Below are 22,692 nucleotides of genomic sequence, written 5' to 3'. Positions count from 1 at the left end.
GAGAAAAGATACAAACTGACTTAGATATAGTCTACCCAATCTTGAGCTGGTTCCAATTGCAGTCTGATCTTGTGGACCTGAAATGTCAGTAAGCAAGACAGTCATAGAGAAACAAGAGTATTTGCTATCATCAAAATCATAATCCATGAATTCAGATTCGCAACAATATGGCGAACAATATGACTATATTTATAATCAACTAAACGCATAAGTATTTAAAAACTAAATTAACATATATATGCTTATATGAATGAGTAATACTAGAATATTTGTTATAGTGTCAGAAATAGAGCAATATCATCTTATTTAATTATTTAAACATCCCACCTTGAATTTAATCATATAGATACTTCATTTAATAAATATATTAATTTTTCTCTCTCATTTTATTTTAAGCCTATAAATAGGTCAAAATAGATGAAGTTCTGTCCATCATCATAATATAAAGTTAAGGTTTTATAACTTCATAATAATGTTCAATGGAGCCTAGGTAAAACTCAGTATTATCCACATTGAACTATATTAAGGTCTTTATGCCTCCATTGGGATCCTTTTTTCCCACCTACGCAGGTATTATAACATGACATTGTCACCCGTCACCTAATATGACACTCTTTAGACTAAGAAATTTCTAATCAATTCTTTAACTAGTAATTAAATAGTTGAGGCATTAATATAAAAGACATTAATAACACTAAACATATATATAAAGAAAAAAGCAGTAGATGACTCATTTTTCTTTCCAAAATTTTGTCAATTAGTAAAATATTTATGTAATTATAATATATTTAATTTTGAGGTTGAATTGTTAAAATTAGCATGTGGTCATTTACACATAAATACTCGGATGTAGATCCACATTCAACAATATGAAAGATTTTCAATGCATTTCATACATAATTTTTGCTCAATGTAATTGAATATGCCAAAAAATAAAAAAATTATTTTCTAAATTAAATTTGCTTTTTTACCAACGCAACGAGTGGTCTTATGAATTCTGACACCCCGCAATCATTTACGCTTGTAAATCACCTACAAATCCCAAAATCGTGATTTCTATAATTTCTACATGCCAATAAGAACTTTTAATCCAAAATGGTATTTTACCTCAAAATTCAATATGTCAGTCGCAACCGGGGACTAGAAGTTGGAGGAGCGGATTCTAGAGAGAGAAACTCTAGGATTCTAGAGAGAGAAACTTTCCTGTTTTAAAAAATTTTCTTTTCGCGGGCTTTCTTCTTGAAGGATTCCGGAGGGTTTGATGGTGGTTCATGACCGCCGGCAGCGGATTGCCGGCGGTAACCTTCCGGTTGAGCCTCCGCGCATTGGTCACATGAATTTCTCTGACAAATCAAGGATCGGAATGTGGATTTGGTTCCGAAAAAGAAGTCGTCTAGCTTGATAATTAATGAAGGTTTCCGACCACCTTTGAAGGCTGATCCAATTTCGGAAGGTAAGGGCAAGGGTTTTCTTGAAGATCGATTGGAGTTGATCAATGAGGTTGAAGAGATCAGTGATTTGGTTACGAATCAGGAGATCGTATCTGCATCTAGTTTTAACGTGGAACTGAATATCAAGGAGGTTACTGGTAGGAAAGAAGATGCGAGAAGACAGGGGATGGGAAAAGATAATGAGAGATCTGATGAGAAAGAGGACGGAGATTCTATTCCGATCAATGACCAGATGGCAAAATCAAATCCAGTGAATAACTTTGTCTTGGCATGGCAAAAAACTCAACATATCAAGTTGAATTTCCATTCAAATTCTACCTGGATGTCGGAAGATGGAATGGCTGTTAAACTCAACCAAGTGAAAGAAATGGCTAATGCGCAAATTTTAAAGAAATCCTTGGTTATTAAAGTTCTTGGACAAAATGTCTCGTTTTCGGTCTGTAGCCAAAAACTTAGGAAACAATGGAGTAAGGTGGGAAGTTTTCATATGACCTCACTGGGCAATAACTGGATTCTCTGTTCGTTCACAAGCATTGAATCCATGGAAGAAATCTTAAATGGAGGACCGTGGTATATTGGAAATCATATCATCGGAATGGATAGATGGAAGACTTCGTTCTCAACTAAATCTCTTAAGGGTATCTCTTCCTCAGTTTGGATTAGATTCCCTGGTTTGCCACTTAGCTGTTGGGATGAGGAAAACATCACTATGATAGCTTCAATGATTGGAATTCCTTTGCTTTTAGATGGGAATTCGTTTAAATGGGGAAAGAGGGAATATGCGAGATGCTGTGTTCGGATAGGTTTGGAAAAGAAACTTCCTTTGGGAGTATGGATTGTGGGTATCCATGGAAGAACGTATCAGAAAGTGGAATATGAAAAGTTGACTTCACTCTGCTATCAGTGCGCCAAAGTGCGACACAATAGTGGTGTTTGTCCGGAACATGCTGATATTCAAACTAAGAAAGCTGCTTTGGGTGAATCTGAGGAGAGTATGAAGACAAGAATGGATTGGGCAGTTGAAGACAATAAGAAGCGTAGCAAAGAGGAGTATGGTCCGTGGATTCATGTCAAATTCAAAAATAACAGAAGCAGAAATTTCAGGAATAATGGGAGATATGGAGAAGTGACAGGGCTTATTAAACAGGTTTATAAACTTGTGGAGAGAATGGAAACAAATAAGGCAGAATTCCAAGACAAATAAGGAATTTCGGCGGATATGGCAAATCATGAAGTGGAAAAGGAGGCTGAAAAGGCTCATTCTCAGGTTATTTCAGAAAGTTTCAAGAGTATGAATAAGTTCCAATTATTAGAAGATAAGATTGAAGAAGGGGAAGTCCTGGTAAAGGAAAAATCAGATAGTCTCAACAATACCGAGCCTGGTGAAACCATTGAAGTTATGGAGACTGTTGATGTTAATAATAAGGCCACTGTTGATATTCAGATCAAGCCAGATCAATTGGTCTCTTTGACTAGCTCTGGGAAAGCAAAACTTCAAAAGAATTAAGATCACTAGGCCCGGTGGAAGCTGTTCAAAGGAAAAGGAAAGAAGATAAGAAGAATTTTAAAATGATAGGGGACTACTCCCCTGTTATTTTATAATGGCGTCTCTGATTTTCTGGAACTTTAGGGGGGCCAGAAAGAGGGAGGCCTCCCTATATCTTAGGGAGATTGTTAAAGACAATGACTGTTTCTTTGTTGGTCTTACTGAAACAAAGATTACCTGTTTTGAAAGGCATGATATTAATTCCATTATTGGAGTAGAATGGGACTACTGTTTTCAACCTGCAGTTGGATCATCAGGTGGCATTTTGGTTCTTTGGAAAAGAAGTTTGGCTTATTTTGAAACTGTGGAAGTTTCAACACAAGTAGTTATGGGAAACTTGAATATCAACACTGTAGGCAGTTGGAAGGTGGCTACTGTTTATGGTGGCAAAGATGTTCAAACTCGTAGAAATCTTTGGTATTCTCTTAAATCTTATATGCAGTGGAATTCTCCAGCTTTAATTGGTGGGGATTTCAATTGCCTTCTCTCTAAAGAGGATAAGAAAGGTGGAAAGAGGTTCCATTTCTTTTGTGGACCTAAGGAGATGAAGATGTTTCTTACAAATAACGATTTCTAGGGGTGACAATATTTGACACGACACGAAAACCCGACCCGGACCCGACCCGGAAAATCCGGGTTGAACCCGACCCGATTTCAAAACGGGTCGGGTTCGGGTTCCAGAAATCGACCCGTTTCAAAAACGGGTCGGGTTCGGGTTGACCCGGCGGGTTGCCGGGTCAACCGGCAACCCGCCGGGTCGGGTCCGGGTTCGATTTTTCGACCCGTTTCTCTACCCGGTTCGAGTTAGGGTTGACCTGTTTTGCACCCGGGTCAGTTCGGGTTCGACCCGAACCCGACCCGTGACCCGAAATTGACACCCCTAACGATTTCCATGATCTTGGTTATGTGGGTCCAAGGTTCACATGGTGCAATAACAAAGATGGAAACTCAAGGATTTGGGAGAGATTAGATAGATGTTTAGTTAATTCTATTGCCTTACAAAAGATTCCTATGGCCAAAGTAAAACATCTCTCAAGAATTGCATCAGATCATGCTCCCATTGTTTTCAATATGATGGAGCCTCAAAATCAGAAATCAAAATTAATCAGGTTTGAAGACAGTTGGAAATCTTACCCTGCGGTTTGGCACATTGCTATGAAGGCGTGGATGAAATCAGATTATGGTACCAGTGCAGAAATTCTACAAAGGAAGTTAAATAGAACCTTGAAAGCTTTATACTATTGGAACTAGAACAAGTGCAAGGAACAAAACTTGTTGAAAGAAGACTTGAAGAAGGATATTTTAAAGCTGCAGATTGAAGAACCTAGCAATGAAAACTTCACTGATGATAAATTGAAGCTTCTTAGAAGTAAGGTGCATGAGTTAAATGTTACTTTGTGTAGATTAGCTATGTGGTGGAACCAATGAGCAAAAGTCAAATGGCATCAAGAAGGTGATAGGAACTCCAGTTTTTTTCATCAATTTGCCTCGGCAAAGAAGAATGGAAACCTTATTTGGCAAATCAAAAATGAGAATGGTCAGTTAGTTGAGGATTTCGGGCAAATTGAGGAGGTCTTCTATGAGTTTTACAATAAGAAATGGGCATCAAGGAACTGTCAGCTCTCGGGATGGCCTTCAATTCCAAATTATCTACAGCTTTCGGTTGAAGATGTGGACTTCTTAAATAAGGATTTTCCTAGAGAAGAGATGATAAAGGCAATTTTTCAATCAAGGAAACAACAAGTCTCCAGGATTAGATGGCATTACAACATCTTTTTTCAAATTTTTTTGGAAAATTGTGGAAGAAGACACTTGGAAGGCAATTGACTGTTTTTTTAAGACTGGTTCTATGCATAAGGATTGGAAGGATACATTGGTAATCTTAATTCCAAAAATCAAAAATCCTACCTTGCCGTCCAATTTCAGACCTATAAGCCTGTGTCAAACTACCTACAAGATTGTGGCTACTATGATTTTGAATAGAATAAAGAATTGCATTTCCAAATGTATCACTGAGGAACAAGCTGCTTTTATTAATGGTCGCTCATTGTCGGATCATTGCCTTATAGCTCAAGAAATTTTTCATAAGCTTAGAATCACAAATAATAAAAAAGATTTTATGGTGATCAAACTAGACATGGAACAAGCTTATGACAATATGAGTTGGGATGCTTTAGAACAAGTGCTGAAGTTGTTTGGTATGCCGGCAAAGATGATTGTGCTGATCATGGAGTGTGTAAAGAGTGCTAGATTTTCTGTCATCATTAATGGTAAAGCTTCCAAGTGGATCAATGCATCAAATGGCTTTCGTCAAGGTTGCCCTCTCTCCCCTTATCTCTATATTTTATGCTCTCAATTGTTTACTTTAGCTATGGCTCATTATGGTCAAGAAGTGGGAATTCAAACATCACAAAGATCTCAAAAAACCAGTCATCTCTTATACGCCGATGATGTGTTGATATTCTCTCATGCTTCCAAACAATTGGAAAATAAATTGAGAAGCATAATTTTAAAATTTTGTAATTGGATGGGTTTGAAAGTCAACAACACAAAATCTCAAATACTTTTTAGTAAATCCATGAGAAGAAATGAGAAGGCCAAAGTAAAGAAAATTCTGAACTTCAAAACTGTTGAAGAACTACAATACTTAGGTGTTCAACTACTGCTTAGAAGACCGGTTAGAGTAGATTTTCAGTTTCTCATTGATAAAGTGTTGTAGAAATTAAACTCCTGGGGCAGCAAATGTCTATCTTTGGCTGGGAAATTAACTCTGGTGAAGACATCACTTCTATCTCTTCCAAATTTTGTCTCAACACATAATATGGTGCCTAAAAAAATTCTCCAGCAGATAGATAAATGCTGCATAAATTTCATTTGGAACAAGAAAAACGGTAAGAAGGGGATGCATTATGTTTCATGGAGCACTTTATGCAAATCTAAAGACAAAGGTGGGATGAATTTACATTCAGCAGTAGAGAAAGCAGGGCCACTTAAAGCTAGATTAATGTGGAGGATGATTCAAAGGCCTGAATCTTTACTTTCACGGGTTATTTCAACTAAGTATGGAGAAAAAATCTGGAAAACTCAGTACAAGAATAATACTTCAATTGCTTGGAAAGTACTAAATGAAGGTGCTAGATTCTTAAAACCATTTTTGAGGTGGAGAATAGCTAATGGGAGAAGTATTGATGTGGTTAATGATGTATGGTTATTAGATAAGAGCTTCAAGGACTGGCCAATTACTGCCGATTGCTTGGGATTGGAAGGTTTAAAACTCAGCCACTTCATTGACCCGACGGGAACATGGAAAACAGAGGAATTGCTCTGTTTCTTCAATGAGAGTCTGATTGTTGTTATTGAACAAATCAAGATTGAAAGTGACGTCCCTGAAGATTTCATGGAGGAAATTCATTCTTTATCAGGCAAGACAATTACAGCGAGGGCGTATGAGACACATTGCAGTAACCAGCAAGCAAGTGAAGCAGATTCTGGTTTTACCATTTGATTAAAAAAGCTTAAAATGACGCCAAGGGTGGAAGTGTTCTGGTGGAGGTTGAGTAGAGGTGTTATCCCAACTAATGAGTTCTTAAAATTCAGAAAAATCAAGAATGATGATCAATGTGCTAGAGATTGTAAAGAAATTGAAGATCTGGCACATGTCTCAGCTAAGTGCAAGCATTTACAAGATATTCTGAGAATATTTTAGGAATGGGGGATCTTTGTTCCAATTTTTGACTCACTGGAGGATTGTTTCATGGAGCTAAAACGTCTTTCTAAGGTAGCTCCTAATATTGTTATTCTTTACTGCTATGTTGTGTTTTGGAATTGGAAAAACAGAAACGAGGTAGCTCATGGGAAGAGTGCTAAGACGGTTTTGGCAACCGCAGCAAACGTGTTATCTACGGCTTTTCTATCTTCTAATCCTCTCATTGCTAGCTGGGGTGCTAACCTCCCTCGGGAGTTTCGAATTAATTGGCACCCTCCACCGCAAGGATGGATAAAGATCAATGTTGATGCTGCCCTCCTTCCTTCTTATAATGCTGGAATTGGAGGATGCTTTAGAGATGATCAAGGAAGATTATTGGTGGCCTTTGGGGAGAAAAGAATTCACTGGGACATTACAAACCTTGAGCTTGCAGCAGTGACTTCTATCAGGAAATACTTGCAACCGTGGATGGTTGATTATAAAGGTCTCATCATAGAAGGTGATAACATCAATGTTATCAGATTCATTAAAGATTCTTTGAATAAGGCGAAGTGGCAAAGCCTCAACCGGATAGAGGAGAATCTTCTATTCTTAGCCAATTTCAATAAGGTAATATTCAACCATATTCATAGGGATGGGAATAGAGTAGCCGACATGTGTGCTACTATGGATTTAGATAACAACTTTTATTTTGATAGTTTTTCTTTCGATAACATCCCTTCTTCTCTAGGTTCTCTATTGAAGAAGGAATGTGAACATTTGCTTTAGTTTGTTCCTTATTTTTCTTTCTTTCTTTTAATGCATTTGCTATTGCAATTTTCAAAAAAAAAAAAAAAAAAAAAAAATCGCAACCGGGGATTCGACATGTAGTAGAAGTAATAGTGTGGTACATGTAGATGTATACAAGTGAATGACATCGTACTCTGCATCGCGCCCATCGAGATTAATGAGCAATGTTTGACAAATGTGCTGTTAAAGATTAATGCAAAGCTTGGTGTCCTAAACTCATAATTACAAGCAAAAAATGCACTTGTTGTTCCAATCATCCCAAGGGATGCAATAATTATTTTGAAATGGATAACTTGCGAGGATCACCTAGACAACTTGATGTATCTTCCATCCTTACAGTTGTCAGTTCAAGGTAGTGGCCACGGATTTCTATATGAATTCTATGAATAGAAAGCCAGATCAAAACATTATGGAGTGAATGAATATCAGTTCAACCCGGTTCTGAACATTAAGTTGGATAAGATTATTGAGGCTTGCCAGTTCCTCGATGAACATTGGTCGTGCATCCAACATACTATTTATAAGCAAATACAGAAGGATTACGATGAACACAAGCTCCTACAAGCTGTTGTAGGAGACCCTTAGTACATATGTCTAATACCCAAAAATGCCCCTGCACATACACTATAATATATATACACATAGGTACACAAAAAGGAAAGTGCAATAACAAAACTTGCATGGGCCCCGATGACGTCTAGCGATGCTGCGTGGGTCAATAAATAAGCCCAAGTTTGAGCCTGATCTTCCTCTGCGGGTAGACAGGAGTCGACAAGTCTCTAATTCTTAAATAAATATACGATTGTGAGGTTGACCGAGATATTTATTTTAATACATTCATATTAGGCCTTCAAGGCCTTCAACGAAGAAAATTCACTAATAAAGCCACAAAGTTTATGACGAACCTGATTCATCTGTTGGCAAACTGACAGAGTCGACAGTATTCAATCAACAAATGGAAATGACCCAAAAAACCCCGATGATGACCGCGTTGATAGAAGATCTCAACCAGAGGGGTTAATTCAAAATGTTTCAAATGCCACTCCAAGTACCCAAAGTCCAAATTTTCCAAAAATCATCCAAGTATAGAATATTTAAAATTCGAAATCCAATCATTAATCACTTAAAGCAAAATTCATCCAACCCTCCATAACAGTTTGCTGAGGTAGAAATTAAAATTTACTTCAGCTCACATAGAGCTTATGCCTAGTCGAAAATATAACTAAGATTCATTCTCAAATAATTTCCTGCCAGTAAAGGCGTGATGTGTCCTCTAACCGGCGATTTTGCCACCAAATGCAACGCAGGATAAACTGTTATGACCCAGGTCTCTCTGAACCGAGTGGTTTTACCATTAAATGGTACTACGAGATAGCGGTTATGGCCAGAGCCAATACGTTCTTTAGTTGCATCAAATCCTTGAGATATGAATCAATAGGATATAATCGATAGGGTACAAAGCCCTCTGTTAGCTAAGGTGGATTCATGTTTATCCCCTTAGGAAACTATCCATCCCAGGTCTACAAGGTCTCCTTGGACAAAGCAACCCATGGCTGCCGATAAGTATCCTTATGTCAGGTTGGGTCGACTATGTCCTCTAACTAAGTAGACTAGAGACCACGATGGCCCGGGACGACGGAACCATGGGATCTTGATCAGGTCCATCATCCATTCCCTCACCATCCGCTTTAAGTATGAGATGGTGGAATTTTCTGTTTTAAATATCAAAAATTCTAAATCCCTGAGCCCATGCTGCTACTATATGCCAGATACACGTATTTCTACGTATCTTATCAATGACTAACCTTAATCAAAAGTTCTCTCTCATTAATGGGAGGGATAATTAATTATAGGGGCTTGCACCTATAGGAAACCAGAACTCAGATCATAAAGTCCTCGCAAAATAAGGGTGAAATCTCTGTGTAGTGTCTTATCTACAAACCCATCTGCCTTCCCAAAATTTACCCTTAAACTTAGTCCGTTAAAACTCCCCCCCAAAAAGAAAAAGTAGCAGTGAGCAGAGGTCGGGGCCAAATTTTCAGAGCCCACAAGAGGTCTTGCTATCACTAATTTCTACAGCTCCATAAGGAAACACTCTAACTACACTGAATGGTCCTAACCACCTAGACTTAAGCTTTCATGGAAACAATTTCAATCTAGAATTGAATAAAAGAACTTATTGTCCATAGGTGAATTCTTTCTTAAGAAGTTTCCGATCATACTACTTTTTTATTTCTCTTTATATAATCTAGCATTTTCAAAAGCTTCATATCTAAACTCTTCCAATTCATTCAACTGAATTAATCTCATTATTATTAGCTTCCTTAAGATTGTAGTTTAATTCTTTTATTGCCAAGCATGCTTTATGCTCTAACTCCAAAGGTAAGTTACAAACATTTCCAAAAATTAAATATAGGGAGGCATTCTTATGGGTGTTTTAAAACCCGTCCTAGAAGCTCGTAATACATCATCTAACTTCAATGCTCAATCTTTTCTATTTGAGATTATAGTCTTTTCTAAGATCTTTTTTATTTCCCTATTAATCTTTTCTACTTGACCACTAGTTTTAGGGTGATAAGCAGTGACAACCATATGCTGAATGCCAAATTTGGAAATTAATGCTTCAACTTTTTTATTGCCGAAGTGACTCCCCTCATCACTGATCAATACTCTAGACATTCTAAATATAGAAAAAATGTTTTTTCTTCAAATAGTATGTTAGACCGGTCCACTGGACCGGTCCAGCCGGTCCGCACCGGACCGGCAGTTCGCGTAATACGTGAAATCTCCGCAGGAGGTGAAGATCGGGCAGGCTGTCCGCTCAAGAAGAGCATTTTAGGAAGGAATTTTGACGGTTTTGAGAGGGAAATTTGAATGTAGGGACTGTTTAGGGATTTCCTTTTGATTTGTATGCATTAAATAATAGATTTTCCTAGGGTTTGATCATCTTGAATTTGGCTGAAATTTGAGATCTCTTAGATTTAGGTTTTCTTTGGGCTCTTGGCGTTGCCAGAGATTTGGGAGAGATCGATCCTCCTCTCGAATTGAGGATCAATTGTATCTTGCTATTTTATTCATCGTCTAAGTGGAATACAAGTCTTTTCTTGAGTTTTTTCTCAGATTTTTCCGGACAAGTGCTGTTTTTGTGCTGTAAACAACAGATTTCTGCTTTTTTCCTACTGTGGACAGCCATTTGGCTGCTGTTTGTTTGCCGATTTGGGTTAGGTTTGCTTGCGAACTCAAGTATTACCTTAGGGTTACTTGCGAACTCAAGTATTTCCTATCAAATTGGTATCAGAGCGTCGTTTTTGGGACCTTAGGCGGCTGAAATCCTTAATTTTCAGCGAGCTTTTGGCTTCCGGAAGTGATATTTTTGAGATCTGTTGGGAAGAATAATGGCTGGAAAGAAGGTTGACGTCTTGGAAGGCGAAGTCGGTTAATTGAAAGCCGATTTGGAGGAAAGATTTGGCAACTTTTAACGTCAAATCACCTCCAACAATGAAAGGTTGGAGGGGAAGTTCACCGCGATGGAGGAAATGATGAAGAAACTACTTGAAATGAAGATCAATTCGGCTACATCGAAAGTAAGGGAGACTACCGACGGCCATGGCATGGGACGAAATCCGAACCCTTTAAAGGGGAGGAGAAATTCGGAGGTGGAGATTCTGGAGGAGGAGAACGACATGCCCCCTCTAGAACCGCTTTCTAGAGAAGAGGTGAGTAGGGGATATGACAAACGGGAGGCTGATTTTGTCGGAACAAGAGAAGAATTTCATCGCCCAGGTGCTGAATTTGAGATAATCCAGCGTCGAGGTGCTGATTTTGAAGGGGGAAGAGAGGAATTCCATCGCCGAGGTGTTGAATTCGAAATAATTCAGCGTCGAGGGGCTGATTTTGAAGGAAGAAGGGAGGAATTTCATCGCCAAGGTGTTGAATTCGAAAGAATTCAGCGTTGAGGGGTTGGTTTTGAAGGAGGAAGGGAGGAACTTCATCATCGAGGTGTTGAATTTGAAGGAATTCAGCGTCGAGGTGATGATTTTGAAGGAAGGAGAGAGTATGAAGAGGGGTTAGAGTATAATCGGCGGAGGGATGATCGGGACACTTGGGGAGCTCTTCCTCTTCGAGGAATGGGAGGTTATGGAGGAGTCAGGGGAAACTAGGGAGACCCACGAGTGAGGAAGCTGAAGATGCCCGTCTTTGAGGGTGAAGACGGCCATGGCTAGATTTATAAGGTGGAGGGATATTTTGCTGTCAATAGGCTGACGGAGGAGGAGAAATTGACAGTGGAGGGAATGTGCTTGGAGGGAAAAGCCTTAGCCTGGTATCAGTGGCGTGACAGACAGGAGCCTATCCGTAGCTGCGGGAGTTCAAAGAATGCTTATTAGAGCATTTCCGAGCAGATGAGGGAGGAGACTTCTATGAGGAATTCTTTGCCCTTACCCAGGAAGGCACGGTGGCAGATTACCGGGATAGGTTTGAGTATCTAGCTAGTAGGCTGGATCATATCTCAGAGTCAGCCCTGGAAGGGAATTTCATGAAGGGGCTGAAACCGGAGGTAAGAACAGCAGGCAGAGTGTTGGAGCCAAGGAATCTAGGCAAGGCCATGGAGTTGGCCCAGTTGGTGGAAGACCAGAAGAAGTCTGAAAAAGGGACTCGATGAATTTGCTCAGGAGGCTCTTACAGGACGACGACCACTCTTCTAGCACTCAAGGGGCCTGCATCAAGTAATATTAATGAGACCACCCGGGAGAAGCCAGTAGGAGGAGGGAGTGGGGAAAATTTCAAGAGGCTGATAGAGAAGGAGATGCAGGAGAAGAGGACAAAGAGGTTGTGCTTCAGATGTGATGAGAAGTACCTACCGGGGCATAGGTGCAAGGACCGAACTCTTCAGGTTCTTCTTGTCTGTGAAGACAAGGAAGACGAGGAGAGAGGTGGGAGAAGATCTGAAGAGGAGGAGGAGAAGGTTCACCTGGATGTGGCAGAAGTCTCTCTGAACTCTGTAGTGGGATTTACTTCGAGTCACACTATGAAAGTGAAAGGAGAGATAGCTGGCCGTGAGGTGGTGGTGCTAATTGATAGTGGGGCTACCCACAATTTCATTTCCACTCAAGTCGTTGACCAATTGGGATTGAAGTTGGTGGACACCGGTTGCTATAGAGTGATGATGGGTAGAGGTAAGGTGGAGAAAGCCTAGGGGATCTGTAGAGGAGTGGTGTTGACCAAAAAAGGGTGCGAAGACACTACGGCGTAAATTTTTGGTGCCCACAACTACATTATGGTCCTAATGCCTCCATTGGGGCCCTTTTTGCTCCACCAGTATATTATAACATGGCATTGTCATCCATCACCTAACATGACACTCTTTGGACTTAAAAATTTCTAATCAATTCTTTAATTAGAAATACATTAATATAAAAGGTATCAATAATATAATTCATATATATGAAGAAAAAGAAGGGTGCAAATGACTCGTTGCATTTCTTTCGAAAATGTTGTAAATTAGTGAAATATTTATGTAATTGTAATATATTTAATTTTGAGCTTGAATCATTAAAATCTACTTGTGGTCTTTTACACCTGAATACTTGGCTGTAGATTCACATTCAACAGTATGAAAGATTTTTAATGCATTTCATACTTAATTTTTGCTCAATGCAATTGTATTTGCCGAAAAGTCTAAGAATTTTTCTTTTAAATTATAATTTGCATTTCTTACCACAGTGACATATGGACTCCTCAATTCTGACACCCTGTAAATCACCTACATATCCCAAAATCGTTATTTCAAAATTTCTATCTAACAATATGAACTTTTAATCCAAAATAATATTTTACCTCAAAACTCTCCCTCATAAATCACTGTAATCCTAAATAATATTTGGATATAATTAAATTTAGAAATTTTGCATAAAACTAAAGAATCTACCAAAAATTACCTTTCTTACTTTTTCCTTCTCCCTTCTATTCTTCTTTTCTTTCTTATCTTCTTTCGGTTTTCTTCTTCCTTCTCAATTGAAACACCCTGAACTACACTTGGCCAGCTTCCGCTCCAACACCTCTCGCTTCTACCCGATCTCCATCGCTCACAAAAGTCTAAACCGAGATGTTAATGGACTTTTGGTGTTGGAAAAGCAAGGAAATGAGGATATTTAACTTAATTTCCCTTGATTTCCCCCAATGCATGTCATAAAAAGTACTCATTCTCATGGATTTAATTACCTGCTACAATGATTTTGATTTTGAACAATAAAACTAATTTAAAACTTTAAGAGAAAATATAAATAAAAAACAATTGCATAACTTTCACACTTTTACAGATTAGTATATACTTCTATATGTCAATTTACTCTAATTGACGAGTAGAACACAATGGAATAATCTTTAGTGATTTTTGTTAAAGTTAATATTTGGAAGTATAATTTAGTAAAGAAAAATTTGAGATTTTACTAAAAATTTTGGGTATTACATTACTAGGGTTTTCTATAACCCAAGTAAATTTATTGGGGGTTATTGCCAGCCCATGAAACACATCAAACCCTATAAAATTATAAAATTAGGCACAATACTATTTGTTAATGTAAATATCATCAACATGTTGAGAAGCCATTATTGACCTCTACAGCCATTAAAATAAAATGAGATGAGATAAAGGAATAGATGCATACTTGCTCAAATACAGCTGAAATCATGCTCAAATACAGCCGAAATACTGCTCAAATCCCGCTAGATCATTGTTCCTTTGGCGCCATTCCGAGATTTGCTTGCCTCGACGTCGCTGCACTTGGTCTATAAAAGGGAGATGAGAGTGAGGCTTTGGTGTTGCTCTTCCATTTCTGACATCTCCACACGCGAAGCCCCTCTATTCTTCTTCTCCGCCGTTCAAGCCTCTGATCCTCCCCTCTCATCACCGATCGCAAGACCCAGGCCAAACCGCAAGCTCCAACTGATCTTTCCTTGTCCCGATCCCCACTCCACCTTCCAATCTATTTAAGCAGAGAGAGAGAGAGAGAGGAAGAAGAAGAATAAGAAGAAGAAGAAGCTCTCCTACCTAGCCAACTCCTCTTGCTCTAGCCTTCTCTGCCTAGCCTAACATCCGCCGAACTCCTCTATAGGTAGCCTTTGCCCGATCTCCTCTCTACTCGCCTCTTGTAGCCGAGCTCTCCGAGCCCTCTATACCCGAACCAGAGCCCAAGTTCTCTGCTCGATCTCCACAAAGTATATATTAGGTTAATTTTTGTATTAACTTTAGTGTGTATGTGTTTTTGTGAGAGAGTAAAAAAAAAGAGAGAAAAAAAAAGCAAAAAAAAAGAGATACAAAAAGGGGAGAATGTACAAAAAAAGAAAATGAGTGGTGATCTTTGTGCATTTCGTTGTCATCATCGGCCTGGCCGCAAAGGTATAAACTTTTCTAACCTTAAATCCTTCTCTCGTGGCTTGCAACGGGCCGGCAAACCCCTACGCTTTCATGTAGCGTAGTAGGAGGGAAACCGGTGCGGCGCTTGCGACGACTTCAAATCCTTCTTCAATGCTAGTGACGAGCTGGCAAACCCCCTATACGCTTACGTAGCGTAGTAGGGAGGGAAACCGGTGCGGCACTTGGGGCGAGGGGGATATATATATATGTATGTATATATATATATATGTATATGTATATATATCTGTATGTATGTATATGTATATATATCTGTATGTATGTATAATAAGTAACTCCGAACGCTCGCGTAGTGCAGAGGGGGGAAATAAATTGTTCTTTTAAATTGTGCTCAGAACCCTTAAATGCTCATGTAGCGTGCGGGGATAAAATAAAAAATATATGCAACCGCGGTGTCATTTGACACCTATCTGAAGCGCTCACGTAGCGTCGAGGGGAAGGCTGCCTCTTGGTTTTTCTCCTAAATGGGGAGACGCCGAAAGGTTGCCGAATTTTTTTCTGAAATAAGACAAGGACTTGAACAGAAAGTGGACTTGGACTTGAGCTTAAACATTGATATTAAATGAACTAAAACTAAGACTTGTACTTGAATATGAATTCGGAAAAAGCTGAAGTGAACTTGAATGTGGACCGAAGCTAACAAGAACAAGGGATGAAATTGAACTCTACTTGAACTCAAATGAGTTGAACAAAGAACTAGAACTTGAACTCATCTTGGATATGAAACAGAACTTGCAATTTGACTACAATGACCCGGACTTTGAATGTTAAATGTTTAAATCAAACAAAAAGAGTATAAATGCTAATTAAGACTTTGAATAATCCAAATGGACATCAATAATCAAATAGAGGACTTATAGAATTCAACATAACTTGAAGCATATTTGCAAGTAAGGATCGAATGAGAAATGACATTGATATACACTTGAGTTTGAATGATTGAATTTGGACTTTATGAAATTTCATTTGAGCAACAACACAATCAAATTTCATGACATAATGTGATGCTCTCAAGGGATAACACAACTTGCTTGCAAATAGAGATCAACAAGATCTCTTCCTATAAGTTATGGCATGAAATCTCCAACGAACGTCAAAGATCCATCATGAATTCAAAATCAAATGCAAATGTCATCAAGCCGGCTCATCATACAAGATTTAAGTCGCTTCATATGATAGTGGAAGACTTGTAACATTCAATATGGCTCTCTATATGCAAATAATTATGCTCATCTGTTACGAACACAAGAGAAAAATGAAGTTAAATATATTGAACCTTACAAATAGAGGCGATTTGATATGCAACAAGTGCAAAGGAATATGAGCATACAAACTCCTATGAGCTATTGTAAAAGATCCGTTGCACACCCAATGCGTTTTCCACAAGCAAACCTGAAGGAATTCTAAATATGCTTACAATCAGTAGCATGGAGTTTCCTACAATGAACATAGTGATGTGTATGTTGAACGTGAACATTCACAAATGAACGTAGTGAATCTTTACAAATGAAGAAAATCCATGTGCAGTAAATGAGCAGAACATTTCATAAAGACATGTAGAAAAGCTATGATAAGTGCAACAAGTCCTTTGAGATGAGGTATCATCTAGTCGCAAGCAAAGTCACAAGCAAGGATTGTGGATCACATAGAAGCGATAACGATCAGTTGTGATGTTTATATCAATCATATGGAAGAGATGGTTGTCCAATAGCAGAACACACTGAAGGAAACTATGAAGAATATGATGGGTATTAGTTAGCTCGTATCTAATGATGACTAGTTCATGACTAAAGAAGGCTAGTATGCTAACAAGTTTAGTGACCCGCTCGTAGTTAGTGATGATAGATACATGCAATAATAGTGGTCTTTCTCCAATATGGATGCAACAATTTATTTGCAAATAAAGACGAAAGATACATAACAAATGCAAATACATATGAGCCCTTACAGGAGAACCATTATATGCACCATATGTTATATATGGACAAATTCAAAAGGATTACAGCAAAATGCAAGCTCTTATGACCCAAGAAGCAGGAGATTCGTTAGTACACTATGATCCAACTGCAGAAAGTAATAAGTAGTGCACGATAGTCTACCTGTATAATGCAGAGAACAAGTTAATTCAAAGTTGCTACGACATGCCACCAGATCTGCAACCTTCGTACAAGCAGACAGAAGACGTTTACAAATATTATCAAAATACCCCCACATGTGCACCGTAGTATACACATAGGTACACAAAAGGGATAAATGCAATTATACAACCTGCATAGGCCCCGACGAGCATGTTGTAGGAACACACGTGACGTCTAGGGACGTTGCGCGGGTCAATAAATTTGAACCCGATCCTCCCGAGCAAGTAAATAGGAGTCGACAAGGTTCAACAATCAATTATAAAATGCACCCAAAAACCCGCATGGTCCCCGGTAAGCATGTTATGAGTAGACACGTGACGTCTAGAGATGTTGCGCGGGTCAATAAGTGAATTCAAGTTCGAATATGATCCTTCTATGCGGATCAATAGGAGTCGAAAGGGTTCGAACCATCAAATAAATATACAGTTGTGTCAACCGATATATTTGTTTAATACATTCATATTAGACCTTCAAGGTCTATAATTAAGAAAATTCACTAAAAACCTACGAGAAACCCGATCTTCAGTCAACAGCTCGGCTGAGTCGATAAGATTCAATCAATAAATACTTTCAAATGACTTCTTTCACTCCAATGATGGCCGTGTTGAATGTTTATCTCAACCGGAGGGGTTCACAAACATTTTTAAAAGTCTCTCAAATATCCAAATGCCTATCATTGTCCAAAACTCCATAGAAACTCTAAAATTCCAAAATTCAAATATTTAAAATTGAAATTCAATCATCAACCACTTAAAGAAAAATACATTCACCCTCCGCAACAGTTTGCCGTGGTGAACAAATTGAAATTTACTTCAGCTCACATAGAGCTAATGCCTGGTTGAAAATATCACTAGGATCCATTCTCAAACAATCTCCTGCCAGTAACGACTTGGTATGTGTCCTCTGACCGGCGGTTTTGCCCCAAATGACACCGTAGGATAAACGGTTATGACCTGGGGCCCTCTGAACTGAGTAGTTTTGCAGCCAAAATGGCACCACGAAATACCGGTTATGGCTAGAGCCAATACGCTCTTTAGTGGCATCAAATCCTTGAGATATGAATTAATAGGATATGATCGATAGGGCACAAAGCCCTCTGTTAGCTAAGATGGATTCAAATTTGTCCCCTTAGGCAAACATCCAACCCAGGTCTACAAGGTACCCTTGGACGAAACAGCCCATGGCTTCCGACAGGAATTTTTCTGTCAGGCTGGGTCAACTACCTTCTCTGACTAAGTAGACTAGGGACCATGATGGCCCGGGACGACGGAACCATGGGATCTTGATCGGATTTATCATCCATTCCCCCACCATCCGCTTTAAGTGCATAATGGTGCAATTTCTATTTTAAATATCAATTTTCTAAATCTCCAAACTCTTCAAATATCTATGCTTATGCTGCTACTATATGCCATATAACACGTATATTCTACGTATCTGATTGATGACTAGCCTTAATCGAAAGTTCTCTCTCGTGATCGAGAGGGGTAATTAACTATAGGGGCTTGCGCCTATAGGAAACTAGAACTCTGATCATAAAGTCCTCACAAAATGAGGTGGGTAGTGTCTTATCTACAAATCCATCGACCTTCCAAAATTTACCCCGGAACTTAATCCGTTAAAACTCCCTCGCCGAATAATAGAGTGATCAGCGGGCGGAGGCCGTGGCCGAATTTTCGGAGCCCACAGCCATAAGCCTTCCAACCTTTGCTACCACCCCAAATCTCCTTTCAGAAAATATTATGCTAATGTCAATAAAAACTCTGGGCGTGCAACTGTTATATTCCCATTAACTAATTTACTGTATGATGCATCCAAGAAACAATTACTAGTTTTTGAAATTCATAATTTTTTTTATTTCCATTGCTTATATGTTGACAAAAACTCGAGCATTAGATTATGAAAACTGAAAAATATTATCCTTCTTTTCAAATGATCAAAATTATTGAAATTTTAATACAAAATTTCTCTCCCTCTTTTACCATATTGTCAAATACGTATTGGTTTGCCCAAAGAGTAGAATGCAAAAGCTTTATTCATGCATATAAATTTGTGTTTTTGCAATATGCAGAATTGTTTAAATCATTGTATGGTGAAAACTTACTTGTCGGATTTGATTTCTGTAGTTGTATGGAATCCATGGGAGAAGAAATCCAAGTCCATGTTAGATCTTGGGGACGATGAATACAAACAAATGCTTTGTGTTGATGCTGCAGCTATTGAAAGGCCAATAACCTTAAAAACAGGTGAAGAATGGACGGGAAGATTGGAAATCTCGGCTGTTCCTTCCAGCTATTGCAGTGATCATTTTGATCAGCTCCTTCAGGGAGTCATGTGAGAGAGAGATAGGGAAAAGGCATTTGCATCTTTAGTGTGTAAAAGAGGACAATGGTTTCTTAATGAGGTTTAGAAGCTTTGGTTTTTTTCTTAGTGGAAGCTTCTAAAGCATTTATTTGTTTGTTAGAAAGCAAACAGACGTGGTTTTTATAGCTCTAAAACACGTAGGATTGCATTGCAGCGATGTGTTATTGTTGTATTGTGCGTTGCTATAGGAAATGAAGTTATATGGGCGATTTGATCTGCAAGTGACTTATCGAAAGTATTCCTAAATGGATCCCGTTTGAAGCAAATCATTCTGACAAGATATTTGCCTAGGAGTTGGGATTCTTCATCTCTGTTTCTTACAACGTGCGTAAAATAAATATTTGACATTCCGTCGAGGCAAATTATTGAAGAAAACAAATTTTGTATATTTTTGCATTAAAAGTGGAAGACAAATAATCAAAAGAGAAATATTTGATCCGAATTCAAGGCAATATATATTTTTTAAATTAGGATAAAATAATGAAATTTAGCGTCATTTTATAGTACAAATAGTTATCGTGCATATCAGATATTATTCTGTTTTAAGCATTTCATTCCTGGCGTTCAAAGCGTTCAGGAGATCGTTTATTTACTCACAAGTTTAAAACTTTTATACTGCCGTTGCATATGGGACATCTTAATGAGCTCATCATTTCTTTTTTGGAGGATGTTTGATTATTTTGATGTTATCAAACTTGATATATTTCTTGCATTAAGGTACTGCGAAAAATTAGTAGAATTAATTTAATAATATAATAAAATGCATGTAAAGGAAAATCTCACTTTTTTTTTTAAATCTCTGAAAAATTGATTAGTTACTCGTTATATTAAGAGTTGATGTCATCCGATATTGATTTGATCAGCAAAAATCTCAATGCATGGAGAAATGAAAACTTCTAAATTTATTTCAGGATAAAAAAATATTATTTTTTAACAATTTTATAATTGAATTAAATGTCTTCATGTGATGAATTCTAAGAGCCTAAAATCAACTAGTTTTGACATCATTAAGGAACTTAAATGCTTAACAAAACAATTTATGTTCTAGAGATTTAATATGATTGGTTTGATGAAATGTTCTAAATGTTGTTAATATTTATGGGGTAAGCCACTATCAAAAATCTAAAATAGGTTCCACTCTCTACATTAAGGAGAATTGGACATTGGCTTGAGAATTAAGTGTGCTTAAAGGTTTGAAGAATCTCAAACCATGATCATCGAACCATTACTTGATCGGCATCATCTAATCACAACTCGATCATTTCCTTCAGACCACAGTTTGATTATTGTCGTTGGACCTCAGCCATGTGACCAATATCACTCCATTATAGTCCAATCATCATTACCTGATAAGATCCATCAACCATGAATGTCTGACAACAGTCCACTGACAACAATCGTCTTACTATTATCCTCCAACTACCATTTCCACACTACAGTTATCCAGCTACCCTTCCCATGACTACGATTCTCTTACCACCATCACCTAACCACAATCCTCTAAAAATTATTACTTGATTATGATTCTTAGACCACAGTTGCTCCTAACAACAATCCTCCAACCACTGTCCATAACTACAGTTGTCTCAAAACCATCCTTGACTACAGTCCTCCAAAAAGTGTTGCACAACTATGACCCTCCAACCACCTCACCATGGGCTCTAAAAATTTGTGCCTCAGCCACTCCGTGGCCCCTTTCTCTTTTTCGGGTCGTCGAGGAGACTTAACATTTAAGTTCAGAGACAAATTTTCAGAAGGAAAACTGGGCTTTAGATAAGATATTACCTAGAAATTTCTCCCTCATTTTGCGAGGACTATATAATATGAGTTCAGGTTTCCTATAGGCACAAGCCCTTATAGTTAATTACCCCTTTCGATAGTGAGTGAAAACTTTCGATAAAGGCTAGTCGTCAAATAAATACATAGTACCTGGTGTCTAGTAGTAGTAGAATTTAAGTATTTGGAAATTTAATGGATACGATTAGAAATTTTCTACCTTAAACTTAAAGTAGATTGTGGGGGGAGTGATGATAAACTCGATCAAGATCCCATGGTTTCATCATCACGGCTCATCATAGTCCACGGTCTACTTAGTTAAAGGAGATAGTCAACCCAACTTGATAGAAGGATCCTTGTTGGTATCCATGGGTTGCTTTCTCCAAGGGTACCTTGTAGAGTTGAGGTAAATATTTGTCTAAGGGGAAAAAATTGGATCCACCTTAGCTAATAGAGGTATTTATACCTTATCGACCATATCCCATTGATTCATTACTCAAGAATTTAATGTCGTTAAGGAACATATAGGCTCTAACAATGACAGTAATTTAATGGTGCCATTTGGCGGCAAAATCATCCGGTTATAGGATCACGGTCATAACGGTTTACCTGTGGTTCCATTTGGCGTTGAAACCACCGATTAGAGGTCACTTGCCACTTCCTTACTGGTAGGAGACAGATTCAGGATGTTTCCTAGTGATATAAAGTGACTTTCATATTTTTCAATCTCGTTAAATTATTGCAAAGGGAGTATGAGTGTTTTGCTTCAAGTATTTTGGTATTTTTTTTATCAATTTTAAATATTTCTATTAGTGAATGTATTTAATGAGAATTTTGGGGCATTTTGAATATTTGGCATCCCCTACTTTTAAGATTTTTGTCATCGCAGTTATCATTTTTGTCATCCCCTACTTATGGAAAATTTCATTTTATAGGTCGAACCTTTTCATCTCTGTCTTCTTGTCGATAGAGGATCAAACGGTCGTCGGCTTTATATCTTTATTAGCAAATTTTCCTTGTTATAGATCTTTAGGCCTAATATGAACATATAAAATAAATATCTTAGTTGACATCGTGTTCGTATATTTGTTTGACATTTTAAGTTGTGTCAACAACTATATATTCACATAGAAGGATTAGACTTGAATTTAAGTTTATTTCTTGACCCAACTATATATTCACATAGAAGGATTATACTTGAATTTGTATATTCACATCGAAGGATTAGACTTGAACTATATATTCACATAGATGGTTTGACATTTATATTCACATAAAAATCAGCTAACTTATTATAATTCTTATTAGAGAATAGAAACAACACTTGATTAAAATCATTATGAAAAACTAAATCATTTTCCTTTAAGATTTCCTTATTGACTTCTTCCTTATTCAACATACTCTGAAAATTTTTTATAGCATTATAGTTATCACCTTCTATAATGATACCTTTAGCCTCAAACATCCATTCTTGTAGAAAACTACTCAAA

At 37.9% G+C, this 22,692-nt stretch overlaps 1 protein-coding gene across 2 annotated transcripts in view; it reads left to right on the top strand.

Annotated features, from left to right (window-relative positions):
• The window catches only part of LOC110105562 (putative glucose-6-phosphate 1-epimerase), a 31,403-nt gene extending 11,756 nt beyond the window's left edge, over positions 1-19,647 (top strand). For both annotated transcript variants that reach the window (XM_028700914.1, XM_020835125.2), the window contains one exon: positions 19,189-19,647. In XM_028700914.1, coding sequence (XP_028556747.1) covers positions 19,189-19,400 — 212 coding nt within the window. In that variant the 3' untranslated portion in view covers positions 19,401-19,647. The remainder of the gene's footprint in view (positions 1-19,188) is intronic.
• Positions 19,648-22,692: the final 3,045 nt, after the last annotated feature.

The sequence above is a fragment of the Dendrobium catenatum genome, unplaced genomic scaffold, assembly GCF_001605985.2.
Source record: "Dendrobium catenatum unplaced genomic scaffold, ASM160598v2 fragScaff_scaffold_1608, whole genome shotgun sequence".
Taxonomy (NCBI): Eukaryota; Viridiplantae; Streptophyta; class Magnoliopsida; order Asparagales; family Orchidaceae; genus Dendrobium; species Dendrobium catenatum.
The sequence above is the reverse complement of the archived record's forward strand: the minus strand, read 5'-3'. Positions and strand labels throughout refer to the sequence as shown.